This window comes from Tetrao urogallus, assembly GCF_951394365.1.
Source record: "Tetrao urogallus genome assembly, chromosome: 7".
Lineage (NCBI taxonomy): Eukaryota > Metazoa > Chordata > Aves > Galliformes > Phasianidae > Tetrao > Tetrao urogallus.
This window is the reverse complement of record NC_136820.1, coordinates 29,133,406-29,150,923: the sequence shown is the minus strand read 5'-3', so window position 1 is coordinate 29,150,923 and position 17,518 is coordinate 29,133,406. Positions and strand designations below refer to the sequence as shown.

The 17,518-nt window shown below is 41.3% G+C and overlaps 1 protein-coding gene across 1 annotated transcript; it reads right to left on the bottom strand.

Annotated features, from left to right (window-relative positions):
* Positions 1–2,061: 2,061 nt before the first annotated feature.
* On the bottom strand, positions 2,062–16,986 carry FAM133B (family with sequence similarity 133 member B). The gene is made up of 11 exons (XM_079538117.1): positions 16,952–16,986; positions 13,742–13,839; positions 12,996–13,074; positions 10,453–10,527; positions 10,262–10,294; positions 9,768–9,836; positions 7,929–8,024; positions 6,722–6,769; positions 4,841–4,936; positions 3,984–4,055; positions 2,062–2,609 (listed from the first exon to the last, which is right to left on the bottom strand). The coding sequence occupies exons 1-11, from the start codon at positions 16,973–16,975 to the stop codon at positions 2,523–2,525; spliced, it is 777 nt and encodes a 258-aa protein (XP_079394243.1). The 5' UTR covers positions 16,976–16,986; the 3' UTR covers positions 2,062–2,522.
* Between the last annotated feature and the right edge of the window lie 532 nt (positions 16,987–17,518).

The following is a 17,518-nucleotide window of genomic DNA, read 5'->3' as shown; positions in this document are numbered from 1 at the left end:
GGCTTCCTCGCCGCTGCCCGGGCAACCCGGGCGGGGCAGCCGCCGGGCCCGGCGCCGCATGGCGGGGCTGCCGACTCGGCAGCCGGGTAACGCCCCGCGCGAGGAGATGGCCGTCGGCCCCGCTCGGCCCCCGCGGCGACGGTTTGCGCCCGGCAGCAGCGCTACGGCGCAGCTGCCGCCTGCTGCGTGTGCCGGCTGAGCAGCAGCGGGACGGCGCGGCTCGGGCAGGTCGGTGAGCCCCGCTCTCGCCCACTAAACCGCAGCTGCTCGCCCTTTCAGTACACGCGGCACCGTGGCTTTTTTTTTGACGAGGAAAAGAAGATGCGAGAGGAGTCTATGTGTGGTTGTCTAATGTATTGAAAACCAAAACACGGTCCATCGCCAACATGAAAGTGGCTTTGCTGTGAACTGACAAAGCCTGTAAGCTCCTTAATAGCTACAACTTCCAAAGCGCTGCAAGCGTTTGTGAAGCACACAGCTGACAACAAGGGCACTTCTATTCAGACTACTAAAATGACATACCGGCCTACGGATGTGGAAGACTGTGGTTCTCGTTCCCATTTTTATTTCCTTCTGTTGCAGGTAGTTGCGTAAAAGTCAACAAAGGTATCACACAGAGCAGAGCATTGGATATGGTTCATTACAAACGGTTACCAACACTGCAATGCCACAACTGAGAAACAACAACACAAAAGCCCCCAACCAAACCCCTACTACTCGCTGCCTTTACTGACACAACGGGGCGGAGGATCAGTAGCATCAACCAACAATATAAATATGCCATCTGACTATTTAGTGTACGACACTGCTGGGACTCAATGTTTGTATTTTCTAAGAACTCAATAGAAAAGTCAACCTCGCTGTAGAATGACAACGTCAAATCATCTCTCTTCCCTTAGTTTTTCTTTATGATCTGCAGACTAATTATCAGCTATGAAAGGTCTTGAAATCCTTGGCAATAAAATACTTCAAACGTCGGCATTTTAGAGGTAAGTTAGCAGTTAGCACCTGTGCAGTGGCAAAAGGGGTGGATCGTTCCTGTCATATCCCTAGCTGACCACTCAGACAGATGGGTGTTTGTTAAAGGCTAAAGCAGGCACAGCCACGGGTACTTCCATGGAAGATACAAGGAGAATTTCATGTAAAAACTAAAATCTAACGGTTGCTTGTGTTTTCTTGCGTGCACATTTAATTTATAAAAGCTTATTTTCAATTCCTAAAGCAACTAATTTAAAATAAAACAGCTTTATGATTTAGGTCAACATTCTGTAGCCCTCAAGTACAAAAATATAAATACAAACTGTTTAATCAGCATATTTAATGAGATTCTGGCAGTATGTTTTTTTTCCTTAATCTAACAAGATGCGTCATGTAACAGGTCTGCCACTGAACTTGCTTAAGAGTAAAATCAGCTTCAATATGAAGCTGTTAAGGTATCAAAACCCTGCTTTTTACATGCTAAATATCTTCACGAGTGTGCACTTCAACACAGCAATGAACTTAACTGTAAGAATAACTAAATACATAGATGGAACTCTGCATGTGAAACATAATCCAGAGAACTGGTTACAACAAATGATTACCTGCATTTCGTTAATTTAATAAAGGTACAAATCATGCAAAACAATCCAAAAGGTAATGCGAAGGGAAAAGAAAAAGCTACCGGAGTTTGCAAGAAGCGTCCAACTAAACCAAAATTACATTAAATAAAATAGGCTCATTTACTAGCACAGATCTATCGCTATTTCAAAGAAGCAGAGGCAAAGTCTTCTGGCTTTGAATGTCAGTTATACTGCAAAATGTCATTGCTCTTGCTTAATGCAGAAGCACATGCTCAGAAGCCCAGAACTGCTTATTCAGAAAAGGTCTGCTGACAATTGTTCTGGCCTCTCTGGAATCAGAGATGCTGCATGGATTAAAAATAGCAGAGACTTGCAAGGATCAAGGCAAAGGCACCCTATTCAGTTAGCCAAAATGGTAGCATTCCCTTTCTCATAAGCATGAAGACAGTAATGGGGCAATTACTACAAAGGCAGCATTTTATACGTTGTCATCAATTTCCCATTTTGTAAATGCCATTCGCAGACACCAGCTGGTAACTGTTTAAATATAATATAAACCTACAAGATGAATTTGGGATTTTATCTGTCCTGATTTACAAATAAAGACTATTACTAATGCTTTAAAACACTACTTTAGGTATCTAAAAAGTTTAACTCTTACTTTCCAATATTTTACATCTTAGCTGGACTACCATCTTATGTTGTTTCAAACATCCAACACTGCTTACTGGACCTTAATAAAAGTTGTACCTCGTGTATTAAGCAGCAGGCAATAACAATGGTCTTCCCCAGCACAGCTGCATCTGGCTGGCTACTGAAAGATTAGGAATATTTCTAGAACACAGGAAAACTCATGCAGTTTGGTAAAGTTTGTTATCATTTCACAGTTTAAATTTCCTTCAGTCATTGCACTTTTGTTGATAGTCTTGCTTTTGATTTTGTTTTTGTTTTTTTTAAATACTATTCCAAATCTGAATTTGAACCAGCAGCTTTCTTTTTCTTCTTTTTACTATGCTTCTTGTGCTTCTTTCTCTTTTTTGCTTTATCCTAAAAAAAAGCAAAAAAGCAAAAAGGAAGTTACAGTATGAGAAAACTGCCATCTACTAAATTCCATTCAGTAACAATGAGAGCATGGAAATGAAAGTTCTACAAAGACATTTTGGAAGATGATTCTGTAAAAATCTATGGCACTTTAGAGAAGACTTTTATAAAAGCCTATTGAAAAAAAAAGATCACACAAAAAAAGTTTATGATTTGCACTATTATGAGGAGTTTTCAATTTATCCATCATGGTCTGGCTACTTCACACCCCCCAGCATCATCACTATCATATTTCTTCATCTTTTTAACAAATTTTCAGTGCTTTGTAGATATCTGAGAGAATAATGTGCTTTGAAATCTTATATGGAAGTAACTTGGCTGTTTACAGACTTAAATTAGGTGCTTATATTCACAGTGAACTATACAAGGCTAGAATCTCCAGCATTTGCACCTTAATTAAAACAAAAGATATAGTTTCAATTTTAAATATTCACATACATACTTAATTAACACCACCAGATTCAATCAAAAACTGAAAGATACAAACTCGTCCTTTTGCAAGCACAAGTTCAATTGGAATTCTTCAGTAGGTGCAACAACAGAAAGCAAATTTGGTTTATCTTTGTTCCATACACATTACTTATCTCTTTTAAGGAAAAAAAAATAGTCACTAGGAATTTTATGACAAACTAACTAACTCAAATTCCATATGTGCTGAAAACAGTACTGAAACTCCTGTGGTTAGGTGCCGTAACTCATTTGGGCAACTGAGGTACCTAATGACAAACAGTGCTGCTCACAGTGCAGACAGAGTAGCTCACAACTACAACCCTAACTCAGGTACATGTGACATATCTGAGGTTCTACCCTTTCACTGCTGAACCCTTGTCTCACCTTTATCATCAGAGAAAGTATCCACAAAGCAGAGAAAAGCAACAGGTTGCCAGCAGCATTTCATTTGGTTGAGGGAAGAATTATATTAGTATTATGATGCTGCAGAGATCGAGTCCTAAGGCCCTTTTTATAGTCTGGTACAGAAACTCAATGAAGGAATATTTATACTCCTATAAAGGAACAGCCTCAATATCTACATGACACATTGCTACCTCATCTGATACTATGTAGAAATTTGTAGTTGTTAGGCTGGTACAGAGTATTCTGACTTGATGCAACGAATGTTAAATACATCTCAATTCACACATATCTATGTAGTTAAAATAGTGACAAATTCTTTCCTTAATCATGCAGCTGAAAAAGTGATTTCAACAGATAAAGAGAGAAATTTCGAATTTCAATTAATGTGACTTTAACTATTAAACATTGGTGTTACTGTGAAATTACAAGTTAACCAAGTACAAGATATGGATGTCCTAAAACTACAGTATGACTGTAAGGGATACTTGCTGTTGCTTTCTCTTTTTCCTCATTGCTTTTCTTCTTTTTCACTTGAACCTAAAAAAAAAAAAAAAAAAAAAAAAAAAAAAAAAAAATCAAGTATAATGAGACAGCAGCTTTGGAAATGCTGTTTTATATGAAAGTTTGAAGTTTTGTTGTATATAAATGAGAAATGGCATAACACTGGCAGGACACACTGAGTGGCTGCTGACTATAACAGTGCTATATTACAGAATAACTATAATCCTATAAACATCTGATTTTTGGGCACTCTGCTATTTAAACACAGCAGCACAAGCAGCCAGCAGAGATGTAATGGTAAAACTACTGAGTGAATAACCTGGTTGAAATTTTAATGGAAAAATCCAGCAAACTGGAATCTTTTGGTGTTCTGTAATTCTACAGGAACACAAATCCTGAGAGGAAATACACACAAGGGTGAGAGTAAGATTATGTCCAACACTTTCTAGATGAATGGCAAAAGGCAGCCAAAAGAAGCTGAGCAATCTTGGAATCTTGCCTGTGTGTATTCAGTGATCAGAGAGAAATCTTGTGAAGCACCATTAGCCTCATTTTATTAAGCTCTAAAACATCCATGAAAAGTTTCAAGAAAATTAATTCAGAATAAACTGTAGGTGGTAGGAGTTGCACTGAACAATTCTTATCAGAAGTATGTAATAAAGAGAAAAATACAACTTTGAACATGCCACATGCTTAAAACCAGCTGTATAGAACAGAACATTTCAGTATTATATTCCATTTGGGCTAGTTTTAGCTGTTCACTCATGGGAATCATTAAGCTAAAAGCATTAAAACATCTGAAACTTAGCTTTCACACTGACCTCCTCTGTCTGATCCGGTTCTGATAAGGATTCTGATGATAAAGGCCCATCACCACGATCGGCTTTCTTCCTCTTTCTGTGATGATTTTTACCATCCTACATAAAACAATATATTTCAAGTAATATTAAGCCTTTCAGATATTATGAAACTTCTGCTTTAAAATTATATGGAAACATTATTTCTGAGTTATAAAATATTTTTTAAAAATTATGCATTAATTATTCATCAGCAAATCATCATAAAGTTAAAATGCTTTCAGTGAGAACATAATAATTTTCTGTGTGTTGATTCATTACCAAGATACTGCAATTTCTTAAGAATGATATAATAGTACAATACAGTCTCTTATTTTAAGTGAAAACTTACATAGGAGCAAGCATTTTAAAATAAAATGCTTCATCACTTCAAAAGACTGTCAAGTAAATGAAGATGTCTCAGAGTATGGCTGCTTTGGTGCTGATAAACAAAAAGCTCCCTTCAGATTTGTGCCTCCGGCATGGGACATGTTCTTACAACATTTTATATAAATAGTTTCAATATATTTACAGAGCACTCAAGCAGTCTTTTATTTTTCAGTTTTAGTTTTTGTAATTCAGATGCTGCAGGAGATTGTTCTGATGAGCCGCTTGTTTTTTTTCCTCTATACTTTTTCAAGTAAGCTTTGCTCTGGACCAAGCAAGGGATTCCTGAGTGAAACTACTTTTCTCCATTTCCTCCATTCTATTTCTAAGTAAAAAAAATAGTAAAAATTCTTATTAATCATCTTTTTGAGTGCTGAGATTACTTATATCAACCCTCCTACTTAGTCTATTATAGGTACCACAATCCTTTCACAGAAGTACTCATGAAAAGCACACACGATGTAACCCATCTGAGAAGGCATCTTCAGAACAGAAAAGACCTGCAGCCCCCAAAAGCCCTTTGATTTCAGAAGTGTGAAAGCAGCAATACAGCTTAACCAAGATTAAGGGGCTATGGTAGTCACTTGCTCTTTGAAGAGAAGATACTCAAGAAGAGTTGAGAAATGAGAACTGGGAAACACACACAGAATCAACGTCTGCCTGACGTAATGGAAATTTTATATGTCAAACCGTATAACACGTTGATTGTAGTAGCAGAGAGCAATGTGTTAACAGAGGAAAAAGAAAGACTAGGGCTGACACTGAAAGCTTTGTTAGTTTACACACAGAAATAACTAACATTTAAGTCAACAAGATTATTTGCATTCAATGTAGTAGCAGGAGGAAAACCCTTAGACGTGTGTGTACAAAATGGGTGACGTGGGAGAGGAGGGAGGGATTTTGTGCCCAGAGAAAAGACAGAATAAGATAAACCTGCTTAAGCTAAGTTTTCTCAGTAATGTTTTAAAGCAGCTATGAGTAAAACATGCAATTATGACTGCATTTTTTAAAAAATATAATAAAATAAGGATATTAAATAAAATTAAATAACATAAGGATATTAAAATATCCTCTGCTTGCTGTTACTTAATTTAGAATAATGAGCCAATATCCTATCAGGTGTGTCACTGAAATACCATACATGCTTCAAGTCAATTTAACTGTTAATGTTAAGCCCCACATACTAGAGTGCTCATGATCTACTACAGCAGATTAGATACTTGTTTCATTTACCTTTATGACAAAACCAGACCCAGCAGTTTCTACTGGCAATTACTAAAATAGGAACCTAAAAATCTTACTCAAACTGGGGGCACTGCATTGTCAAGTTTTGGACAATGACCATAAGTGTAAGCTGAAGTACTCAAATACTTAAAAAAGGGAGGGGGGGTCGGGGGGCAGAGAGTAGAGGAGTGGAAGAGACCCATTATATATGTAAAATGAAGTTCTGATGCAAGTATTTAAAAAGTAAAACTATACCTTCTCTTTCTCATGGTCATCCTTTGACTTCTTCTTTTTTGTGCTGTCCTAGGTAGAAAGAAAAATATCCACCATGACAAAATTATTCCATTAAAAAAAGAAATTGCAACAGCAGCTTGACCCATTGCCTCTTTCTGCACACTGAAGATTGTTCACTTGTAGCTAACACGACCAATACAAAAAGCAACAAGATTTTGATGGCAGCTGCTAATTTCTAGAACAAGCAGTGAGAAAAGGTCTCTGTGGAATCAAACAACAGAGAACTTACTCAGAGCAGTACACCTAAAGAGCCTCTAGAAAGGATACCGGGCACTACTACTATCACCTCTAACCTCCAGCAGTCTGCAGTCTTTATTCTCCATCCATGCTCATCGCAGTGGATCAGGCAGTGGTTAAAGCGAGATTGCCATGGAGTTTTCTATCTTCTACTTTCAAAAGTAAAAGTATCTCTGTGTCCTTTTATGCAGGAAACCTTTTCGAACTGCCACTAGCACAAATTCATAGTTAGATGCAAACAGTGATTCATCAGATTTTATACCATTCTGAATTAGGAATTCCAAGAAAATTCCAGTGAAACGCTGGCCTACACATAATGTTATAATTATTTTGGAAGGAAGGGAGTTACTGTCCACTACTACAGAAAAATGGTAACAAAACGGATTGCCACATGTATCTTCACTAATGTTGTGCCTGCAAGCACACTCTCCTCTACTTTAAGTATTAAAAAAAAACCCAAACTTTCAATTTACTACTTATTTGCAAGGCTGAGAGGTCCAACGGGCAACTATTCGGTCCAAACTCACTTAGGAAGGCAGCATTGTGGCCACTGATTCCCTGAAATAGCTGCATTTTCACAGATGGTATTCAATTCAATAATAGCATGTTGACAAGAACATTACAGAACATTTTCATTTTTGAAGTGTTAATGTAGTATTAAAACATCTGAGCAGCACAAAAACTGTTTATGTCTGAATTCAGAAAAGTAGATAAAAACTGATGGAATATTTATTTTCTAAAGAGGAACTGTATTCTGCCAAGACACTGTGGACAGCAGAGGTACATTCCTGATCACAACTTAAAAGATACAAACACAGCTCAGCTACAGTAAGAATGCATGACTTTGGATACAGCAATTATGAAGTCAGAAACACTTGTCTTTAGAACACAGATCAGACACATTTCCTGAGGGTAATGTGCACTTAATTACCTTGCTGTCTGACTCAGATTCAGAAGCTGAGCTTGATGAAGATTTCCGTGAGGAGCGGTGTTTCTTTTTCTTTTTTTTCTTCCCCTGCTTTTTATCCTATCCACAAATATTTTAGGAAAAAAGAAAAAGACAATCCTGAATTTATTTTCACTAGATACTAAAAACTTACATGCAAAGAATAGGGAATGCCAAATTTCTACATATTATCATTTTCTCTTGAGGAATAAATATACTACAATTGATTCCTTTAGTGGAAGACATTTGTATCTCTTCCGCATTGAAAAAAAATGAACTAGAGTAAAATTCAGGTTCCCTAGATTCTGTTTATCATTTAGATGTATGCTACAGAACCTGACTATCTCTAAAAAAGATTTATGCTAAACTAGTAAAAATAATGTGGTGAGCTGGGGGGATTCTACTGGAAAAGCATACAAATCCATGTCAGCACAGCAATGGATTCAGCTTACAAGCTAGCCTCCCAAAATACACTCGTTTATGAAGAAGTTATTGAACAGATACATATCTAAAATTCACAACTGTATCATAAGCACCAAATGTACCAAATTTAAATAGCTTCATGCAAACGAAGCCCTCAAAGAATATTTTAAAATAGATTGCCAAGATCTGTGTTAAGTCTCGTGATGAAGTGTGAGCTGGTATTTAATTCGACTTTTGATATGAAATATCCTTTGACAGAAAAATATGCATGCCACTGTGCATTCTATGTTACTTGTGCATTCTTCTACGTTACTTTTGTTTTCCCCTCATTTTCTAGAATGGCAGCCTGAAAGCCTTATTCTGATCACACACTTTTTATAAAGGCATGCAGCGACAGGATGAGGGGAAATGATTTTAAACTGGAAGAGGGTAGATTTAGAGTAGATATTAGGAAGACATTCTTTACTGAGAGGGTCGTGAGACACTGGGACAGGTTGGCCACAGAGGTTGTGGATGCCACCACCCTGGAAGCATTCCACCACCTGGTAGAGTGGGAGGTGTTGGAACTAGAGAGAGGGTTGGAACTAGATAATTTTAGAGGTCCCTTCCAACCAAAACCATTCTATTATTTTTATGATTACAGTCATTTTTTCTTTGCTTTTTACCCAATAATACTGGTTGACATATGTCAAAAAAGACTGCATAATGAGGCTGCTTTCAGCATCTGCAGTTTGAGATACTCTGCAAACTTTCACAGCAAGATGCTAATGCTCTATTTCTTGCTCAAAGATCTTAGCTGTGTTAATAGGAATTTAGAGGTTAAGATTCAGAATAGTTCAGAACTGCTGACGCTATACTAGATCCAAAGAATATCTCAATCTTTAATATCTCAATATCAGAATATCCCAATCTTCAATCAGAACAATCTTTTCCAAAGTATGTAAACCTCTCTGCTTTATTATAGTGGCTTCAGAGTATTGCTGTGGGTTAGTCTAGTTTGCAATACATCATTTTGCAATGAATCTCAGGTTCTACAGATAAAATGGGTTAACATGTGTAGTAAGTCCTCACTGCTTCTCTTCATTCCATCATGAACTACAGTATCACCCTTTTAAAGTACCTTTATTGGCTGTTAAAGCCAGTAAATAGTAAGTAAAATTAAACAAACACTAGCCACTATTTCAGTGACTAGGGTACACGTGGTAAAATGCTTACTCATTTTCAGTTTAATCTTCCATGTTCAAAACAGAAATCCCAAGTATCTCCTCCATGATGGAAGAGTTCTCTTAACACAAGAAGAACACGCTCCACTGTTATGCCTGAAGCATGCTGAGATCAATACAAAGGCAACATTTCACTCAACATACAAAACGTGTTACATCCTGGTGGTTTAGTGCTTACCTCGTCTTCTGAATCAGATGCACTGCTGGAAGAATCAGAGCTTGATGAAGAAGAGGAAGATGAAGACAACTTGACCAAACACAACAAAAAGTGAAGCTTGTGAGATGCAGCATTTTTTCTACCAAATAAGTAAAAGTCCATGCAAACACCTAATCTTAAGATCTCTCCATTTACAAAGCACTGTCAATAACTGTTTACTTCCAAGAACTTGGGCTCACGTAGATTTTCTTAAATAAGACTTAAAAAGTGACCTCTGATATTTTTAATGTGATAATGTATATTTAATGTTTTCCCTTCCCACCAATTGCTCTTTAAGCAGAGGTAAAATTCTCCTTGTGCAGAATAATCTGCCTCTCTCCAATTAAAATCAGGTAATTTTAATAACATCCAAATTCAAAATTAAAACTATATCCCCTCTTTCCAAGAAAACACAAATAGCAAATACGCACAATCCCAAAGCAAAAAAAGCTCAGAAAATTGAAAATTTTGCTCACCCTACTAGATTTCTTCTTTTCTTTTTTCTTTTTCTTAAAAACAGAATAAAACAAACGTTATTTTTGGCAATGTGTTCCTGTGCATTTAGGTTTATATACATTGATGCTGGTTTTTAAAATGTTTTCATGGCATTTTGTACTGCAAAAACCAGTTCCAAATACCAACTGTAACCAAATTGAAAATAACTGACCTCTTTCTTTTTGGAGGAACTCTCATTTCCACCCAGTAATTTCTCCCTGTGTTTTTCCAGTTCTTTCTTCCAATTCTGAAACAAACAAAATGAGGGTGACACGACCATTATTTCCAAACAGCTCTATTAAGAGATCTCTGTCAAAATCGTGTCCTTTACTTGAATTAATGAGTTTTCATAAAATCCACAGAAAATAAACAGTCTGTAGTATTAACCATGGCTATGGTGCACTTAGTATTACAGAAGATTAAAATTAATCCATTTATCTTAGTTCACACCTTAATGTTCAAGTCAGTTGGGCTTAGGACATGGTTATTTATCTTGGAGGTGATCAATTTTGGTCTCTGATTTTGTAGTACCACAGAGCTCCTGTTAGAACACATCAGTACGGTGGGGTCAGCCTACCAAACAAACAGGCACTCTGCCTATGTTTTATAAGTACCCGAAGTAGAATTGCAAGACAAATGTTCCTGGCCCTTCTTCAACACACGGGTGTATCATGTATGTGTTCTGTGCTTTGTCAGTGTCAATGATTAGAACTTCATTATATGCACATCTCTTTTGTTTCCCTCACGAGTTCTCTCAGTCTATTCCAAATTCCACTTCTAAGGGCTCTGAAGCATCCAACATCCCATCACCCCGAAATTCTGCTAGCTTGAGCTATTCCTGCTTTCCATGTTAGCAACATCAGGTGCTCCTTTCTTTATTATTATCATTTTTATTCTTCCTTTCCTCCTAATGTGCTGCTATTGTTCTGGCAAAGAAATGACAACCCACATACTGTGCTGAAGGAAAAGAAATACCAGGATTTGAATATGATTATACACATGCAGTGCAATATGATACACAGAACCCCAGGTCAGCACATGGTGAATTAGCTTAACAGTGCTGCTGAAAGAAGTCACAAGGTTAGCCAGGATACAGTGCTGCATGCAGTGTGTTTCTGTGATCCAAGGCAATGCTTACAGAGTACCACAGCAGGCTGGGCACTTCAGCCTCCTGGTGCTGCCTACAGACCCTCTGACAACAGACTGGGCTTTGTTAGGCAGACATTCTCTCTGAAGTAGAAACAGATTGGGTATGTGTTCTTTAAAAAAACAAAAACAAAACAGGAAAACCCACAAAACCAATAAACCAATAAAACAAAAAGCACCAGAACATCTGTCAGTAAACTGAGAGGGCACCTCAGTCAGAGACTTGTAACACTTTCTACCACTGAGAGATCTGTGCTCAGAAGCTACAAATAATTCATAATAAAGCAAAGAGACACAATAAAATACTAAACCAAACTCACAAAGCTGAAACTGACAGAGCACAAAACAACCAGTCTCCTCAGAATTGCATCCTCTCATCTTCCAAATATTGGTATAAATTCTGAGGCAAAAAGATGTAACAAGCATGGTATGAAGCCCTTTCAGTAACAGAGGCACACAGAATCACACTGAATCACACAGAATGGCCAGGGTTGGAAGGACCTCAAGGATCACGAATTTCCAACCCCCTGCCACATGCAGGACCACCAACCTCCCATCTAATACTAGACCAGGCTGCCCAGGCCCCCATCCAATCCGGCCTTGAACACCTCCAGGGACGGGGCATCCACAAGCTCTCTGGGCAGCCTGTTCCAGCACCTCACCACTCTCTCTGTAAAGAATTTCCCCCTGACATCCAACCTAATTCTCTCCTCCCTCAACTTAAAACTATTTCCACTTGTCCTGCTGTTATCAACCCTTTCAAAGAGCTGATTCCCTTCCTGTTTGTAGGCTCCCTTTAGGTACTGAAAGGCTGCAATGAGGTCACTCTGCAGCCTTCTTTCTCCAGGCTGAACAAACCCAGCTCCCTCAGCCTGCCTTCACAGGAGAGGTGCTCCAGTCCCCTGAGCACTATCTACTTCAACCAGAAACTCTCATACAGTGTTGAAGATTACTTCTTGAAGCATATTCCAAGATACTGGAATCCAAGAAGGGAACGGAGCAGTTAAATTCATCATCTACTGTTTCCTTCCTAGGTACACAACAGGAGTCATATATGAAACTTTCTTACAGCACGCTGATCTCCAGCGGATGCTAAACACAGTTACAAGAATAGCCCCACTTATAGCAGGGAACCAGCACAGAATGTAATCAGCTTAGGATAAGAGAGAAGTGTTCCATAAGCACATTTGGATATTCAAGGCCACTCTTAGTGCACTCTCCCATATCCAAATTATATGCATGTTCCTCACCAATGCAGCCTGACTCCAGTAACACACCTCTTCCCAATGTGTTTGGATTGTGTGACCTTAAACAAGTGATGATTAGTTCACATTTTCTTCACAGCATTTCTCAAAACCTTTTATGCAGTGTTTCTCTGAATCAGGAGTAGCTCTTCATTGGTTAATAAGTAATGTTAATATTCAATACAAACAAAATAAAACGTTCACTCATTATGAGATTGAGCACAGTAAAACATTACGGCTACTTGGAGCTGTTAATGATAAGGGAAGAAAAGCAGCATACAAGATAAGACAGCTGGGGCATTAACATACTAACAACACTACCAACCTCGTTCATCTTCTCTTCAAACTCAGCCAAAGCCCTGGATCCCTTCTTTTTCTTCTCTAACTGTTCTTTCACTTCTTCCCTGTACAAAAAGGATGAGAGATCAGTCACTGTATTCTCACAATTAAAAATACCTGCTTCAGTGTCTAACTTTATGTGGGTTTTTTTTGAAGTGTAGCTTTGGCTGAACTTCCAACGGGAAAATTATCTTAGATGTTACACATATGGTAACCTAACTGTAATAACTTCAGCACGGTAGCTAAACCTCTCTGAAAGATCTAAAGCTAACTTTGCAATTAGGTAAATTATACTCTAATTTCTTAAGAAAGGGCTTAAATGGCCTGAATGTAAAGTAAGCTGTTGACCGTACCTTAAAGCAATGATTTTGTGGGGTATGGTAGACTACGTTCTAAGAATCTACCAGCAAAATGCTTTTTTTTCCCCTAGAGATTACTTTGTTTTAAAAATTTAATACGTCCGCATGCTTTAAAGCATTAGGATTCTGAAAGAGGTAAAGTATCCAACATTTTCCTCTTTTGAGAAATTTCTGAGCCAAGGTATTTAAAGACAAATGTGAAACGTATTTCAAAGTGAAATATTATTTTTAAAAGAGACTGAATATGCATTTAGAAAATAACATTTTCGCCAGAGCCAAGGAACCTTCCAAAGCATATCACTGTATTTGAAGGAGGATGTAAGTAACTGAGAGAACACAGGGAACAAATCTTTCACTCAGCTCAGGCACTTACCATGTCGGCCTTGGTCTGTTCAAGTAGTCTTGTATTGTTGGTCCTGAATTTTGGGCAGGACCTCGTGCTCTGGCCATAGCTATGGGATTCATGTAAGCCTTGAACATGAAACAAAAAGAAATATAAAGTTCATTGGTTGTGCTGTTACCAAGATCTGTCCTTGCTGTTCTTCACACATCCTTTTCCTCAGTCACAGAAAGACCCCGGAAAAGTGTTTTCAGTTTGTTACGCTTTGGCAGAAGAATTCGCCCCAAAAGGACCATTGCCCTCCCTGAGCTGACTCTGCAAAGCGACCACAGCCTTACGATTGTGGAAACGCTCTTCCTTGGGACATGGAAAGCATGATTTAATTTCAGCTCTTTGTCTCTAGGACATCTGGCACTCGGGCCTTTGGAGTTCTGCTCAAAACTGATGATGGCAGACTCAATGCATCCTGGATAAAATAACACCACCCTACAAGACTCTGCTGTAACACCAAACAAACGAGCGGCGTTCTGCTGACAGTTATGCGTATATGAGACCTTGGACACTTAGGGCTATCATAAGGCAAACACCTGGAATTTTATGAGGTATCTATTATAACCTCAGCAATTAATGTCAGAAATTGAAGCAAGCAATTACTCTACTGTTACTATGCCAATGATATTTTGCTCATGTAGAAGGGAGGTACATTTTCCTTCATCTCCTGCTCTTACCAGGATGCCATCCCAAAGCCTCACTATTTACCTTCACAAAACACAAGACAAACCGCTCCTCTTGCCTGCAGGTTGCAGATAAGAAAAAGGTCAAGCAGTGTGCAGCTCTGGTTGCCCGGCACCCTCTTTTGTAGCAGGAGGATGCAGGCGCTCAAGTGAAGACACATATTCACATTTATAACTCTAGCAGTTTATTATATTACAAATCAATAAGGAATAGGAATTCTGGATCCAAATTGAGCTTGAGTCAGAAAATATTTCCTTTAGCAGTGCAGGAATGCAGTACTTTAACACTGTTTTCATTAAACCAAGACAACTGCAGTGCACTGGGAGCAGCAGAAATTATGGCTGAAATGCAGTTCCCGGCTTGGCTCCCTGCAGCCCTCGTTGGCTACCTGCAGGAATTCCTTGTGAAAGCCTGAGCTTCTTATGTTTGTAATTATTCCTAAGAACAAGATTGCTCGCTGTTCTTCAATAAAATTTAGCAGTTTTCCTCCCAAACTAGCCCAAAATGACAGTAAATTCCTCTCTATCTCTTGGCTAGAGCTGCCAAATGCTGGTTTTCTGCCTCAAACTGACTCCCTTCAAGCCCTCCACACAGTGGCACAGTTTTCTTCCTTTCCAGCAGCAGGCACATAACGACTGAATACTATATTGCATCCCACAATTAGGGAATGTATGTCTTACAATATTCCTGTAATTTCAGTAACTTTATTTATGAAGATACATTTTGCCAACAAACATTTCCTAGAAGCACTTACACTGCTTTGCATTTCAGCAGCCAGAAACCATAGAAAAAATTGTCCTAACAAAGAAAGTGCTCATCTGCACGTTTATTTTCCCCTCCCAGCAGTTTGCTCAGGCAGTTATGAAAGATATTTGTTACAGAGCTTTTGTGCTCATGGAAAGCAGAAGGCACCTTCAGTTGGACAGGGTCCTATGGGCAAGCCATGCAACCCGTCAGTGTCCTGCAAGTGTTTTGAAGATGTGAAAGAAATAAAGTTCTTGTTCTCCTCCAAACAGCCCAAATGGTGACAGCTTTAAGAACGGCCATGGATAAGATGTAAAACGTGGAAAGCTCTGCAGTCACAGAAGAGCAGAAAAGACCCTATGAGATAACCTGTCTATACCAGTAGCCGTTGTGACCGACTGTTTACTGTGCCATAGATTACAGGGATATAAGATTGGCTGGCATGGGTAGGTACATCCCCATTGTAATAATAAAATAATTTTAAGCAGACACTTAAGCACAGCCCAAAATACTACAGCAGAGCACCATACTTGAAACATAGGCCAAGCCCTGCACTCTGACACAGTCACATCTTTAGAGTTACAGAACCATAGAGTGGTTTGGGTTGGAAGGAACTTGAAGTATCATCCAGTTCCAACCCCCTGCCAGGCAGGGCTGCTACTTCACAGTTCAGCTGCCCAGGGCCCCAGCCAACCTGGCCTTGAGTGCCTCCAGGGATGGGACACCCATAGCATTCTGGACAGCTGTGCCAGTGCCTCACCACGCTCTGACTAAATAATTTAGTCCAGTCTCTAAGCTAAATCTCCCCTCTTTTACTGATCCCATCATTGTGGTGCCTCAGCAAAGCAACCAAAGGCCCTCAGCTCTCCGCTGGGACAGCGTCCTGTACACCTCTTGCACACTGCCATTGTGCTGAGCAGACAGTTGCCAATGTGGAGCCAGCTACAGCTCAAAGCACTTCCAAAAACAAGAAAAGGGGAAAAACAGTCTCATGACTGATTTTTTCATCACAAAACTCAGCAACTGCGAATTCACACTTCATGGTGCCTAAGTAAGGGAGTGTAAGGTGAGCGGCTGGCTGGTAGGCACAAGTTTCAAGGAGATAAAGGGATGAATGCAGTAACAATGCAGAATGAAGCTCTGCAACCACGAGTATTTGGGCCTCCTGAGGCGAGCGGAGCCATGCGGAGCCCGTTTCAGCAGGGCCGAGTGCCAGGCGTAAGGAGACACGGTTTAGCGACTACCAGAACTACTTCAGCAGCTGCAGCAACTCCCACCGGGAACGCTGCGTTTTTTAAGGACTAGGCCAGCATCTTCCATCGCCCGCGCTCGGCAGCTCGCACAACAGCTATCAGTCACGGCCGCCGCCGGCTTCGACACGGCAGTGAGGCTCCGTCACGCGCCCCCCCCCCGGCGCTCGGCACCCCCCAGGCGCTGCCCGCTCCCGGCCCCGCGGACCCCCCGGACCTCCCGCCCGGCGACCCGCAGTTCCGCGGCCGGCGCGCCTAACTGCTCGGAGCCTCCCGCCCCGCAGCCGCCGGGCCGCCGCTGCCCGGCAGTGCGAACACAGGGACGGCGGCCCCGCTCGCCCGGCCAACGGCTTTCCGCTTCCCTCTCCCGGCGGCCGGAGCCGTGGACCCGGCCGGTCGGGCCCTCCGCGGCCTCCGCCCGCCCGCCGCACCGCTGCGGCCGCCCGGGCACGGCGGCCGAGTCCGGCGGCGGCCGGCAGCCCGGCCCCCGCTGCCGCCCGCGGGCGTTACTCACCACGCGGTTGTCTCGCTTCCCCATGGCGCCGCCGCGGCCCAGCCCGGGCCCCTTCCCCTCGCCAGGGAGGCCGCGCCGCAGGCGCCCGGCCCTGCTCGGCCCCGCGCAGCCGCTCGGCCCCGCGAGCGCCGATGGCGGCGGCCGAGCAGCGCCCCCTACCGGCGGATCGCAGCCGGAGCCGACCGCGGCACCGCCTCGGCTCGTGGGCGTGGGGCGAGGCCTCGCGGGGCCACACGGCGGGATGGACGGGGCGGAGCTCCTCGGAAGCGGCGCGGAGGGGAGCGGTGGAGCTTCGTGAGGTGCGGCCGCGGCGGCGGGTCAGCGCCGGCCCACCGTCGTGGGAGAGCTGGGGACCAGGGAAGGCTGAAGGGAAATCGGAGCGTGGGGTGCGTTGGTGCCCTGGGATGTGGAACGTGGGGAGCCCATCTGCACTGAACACCTCGGAGGAGGGGAAGGTGCCGTTGCGAGGTTTTTTTCTCCTCTTGACCTACCTAGTGGTCGCTTGGAGGAGTCGCTTCGGTTTCCTGAGGTGTACGCTGAGGTGCCCTGACTGTGGCGGCCTGTCCT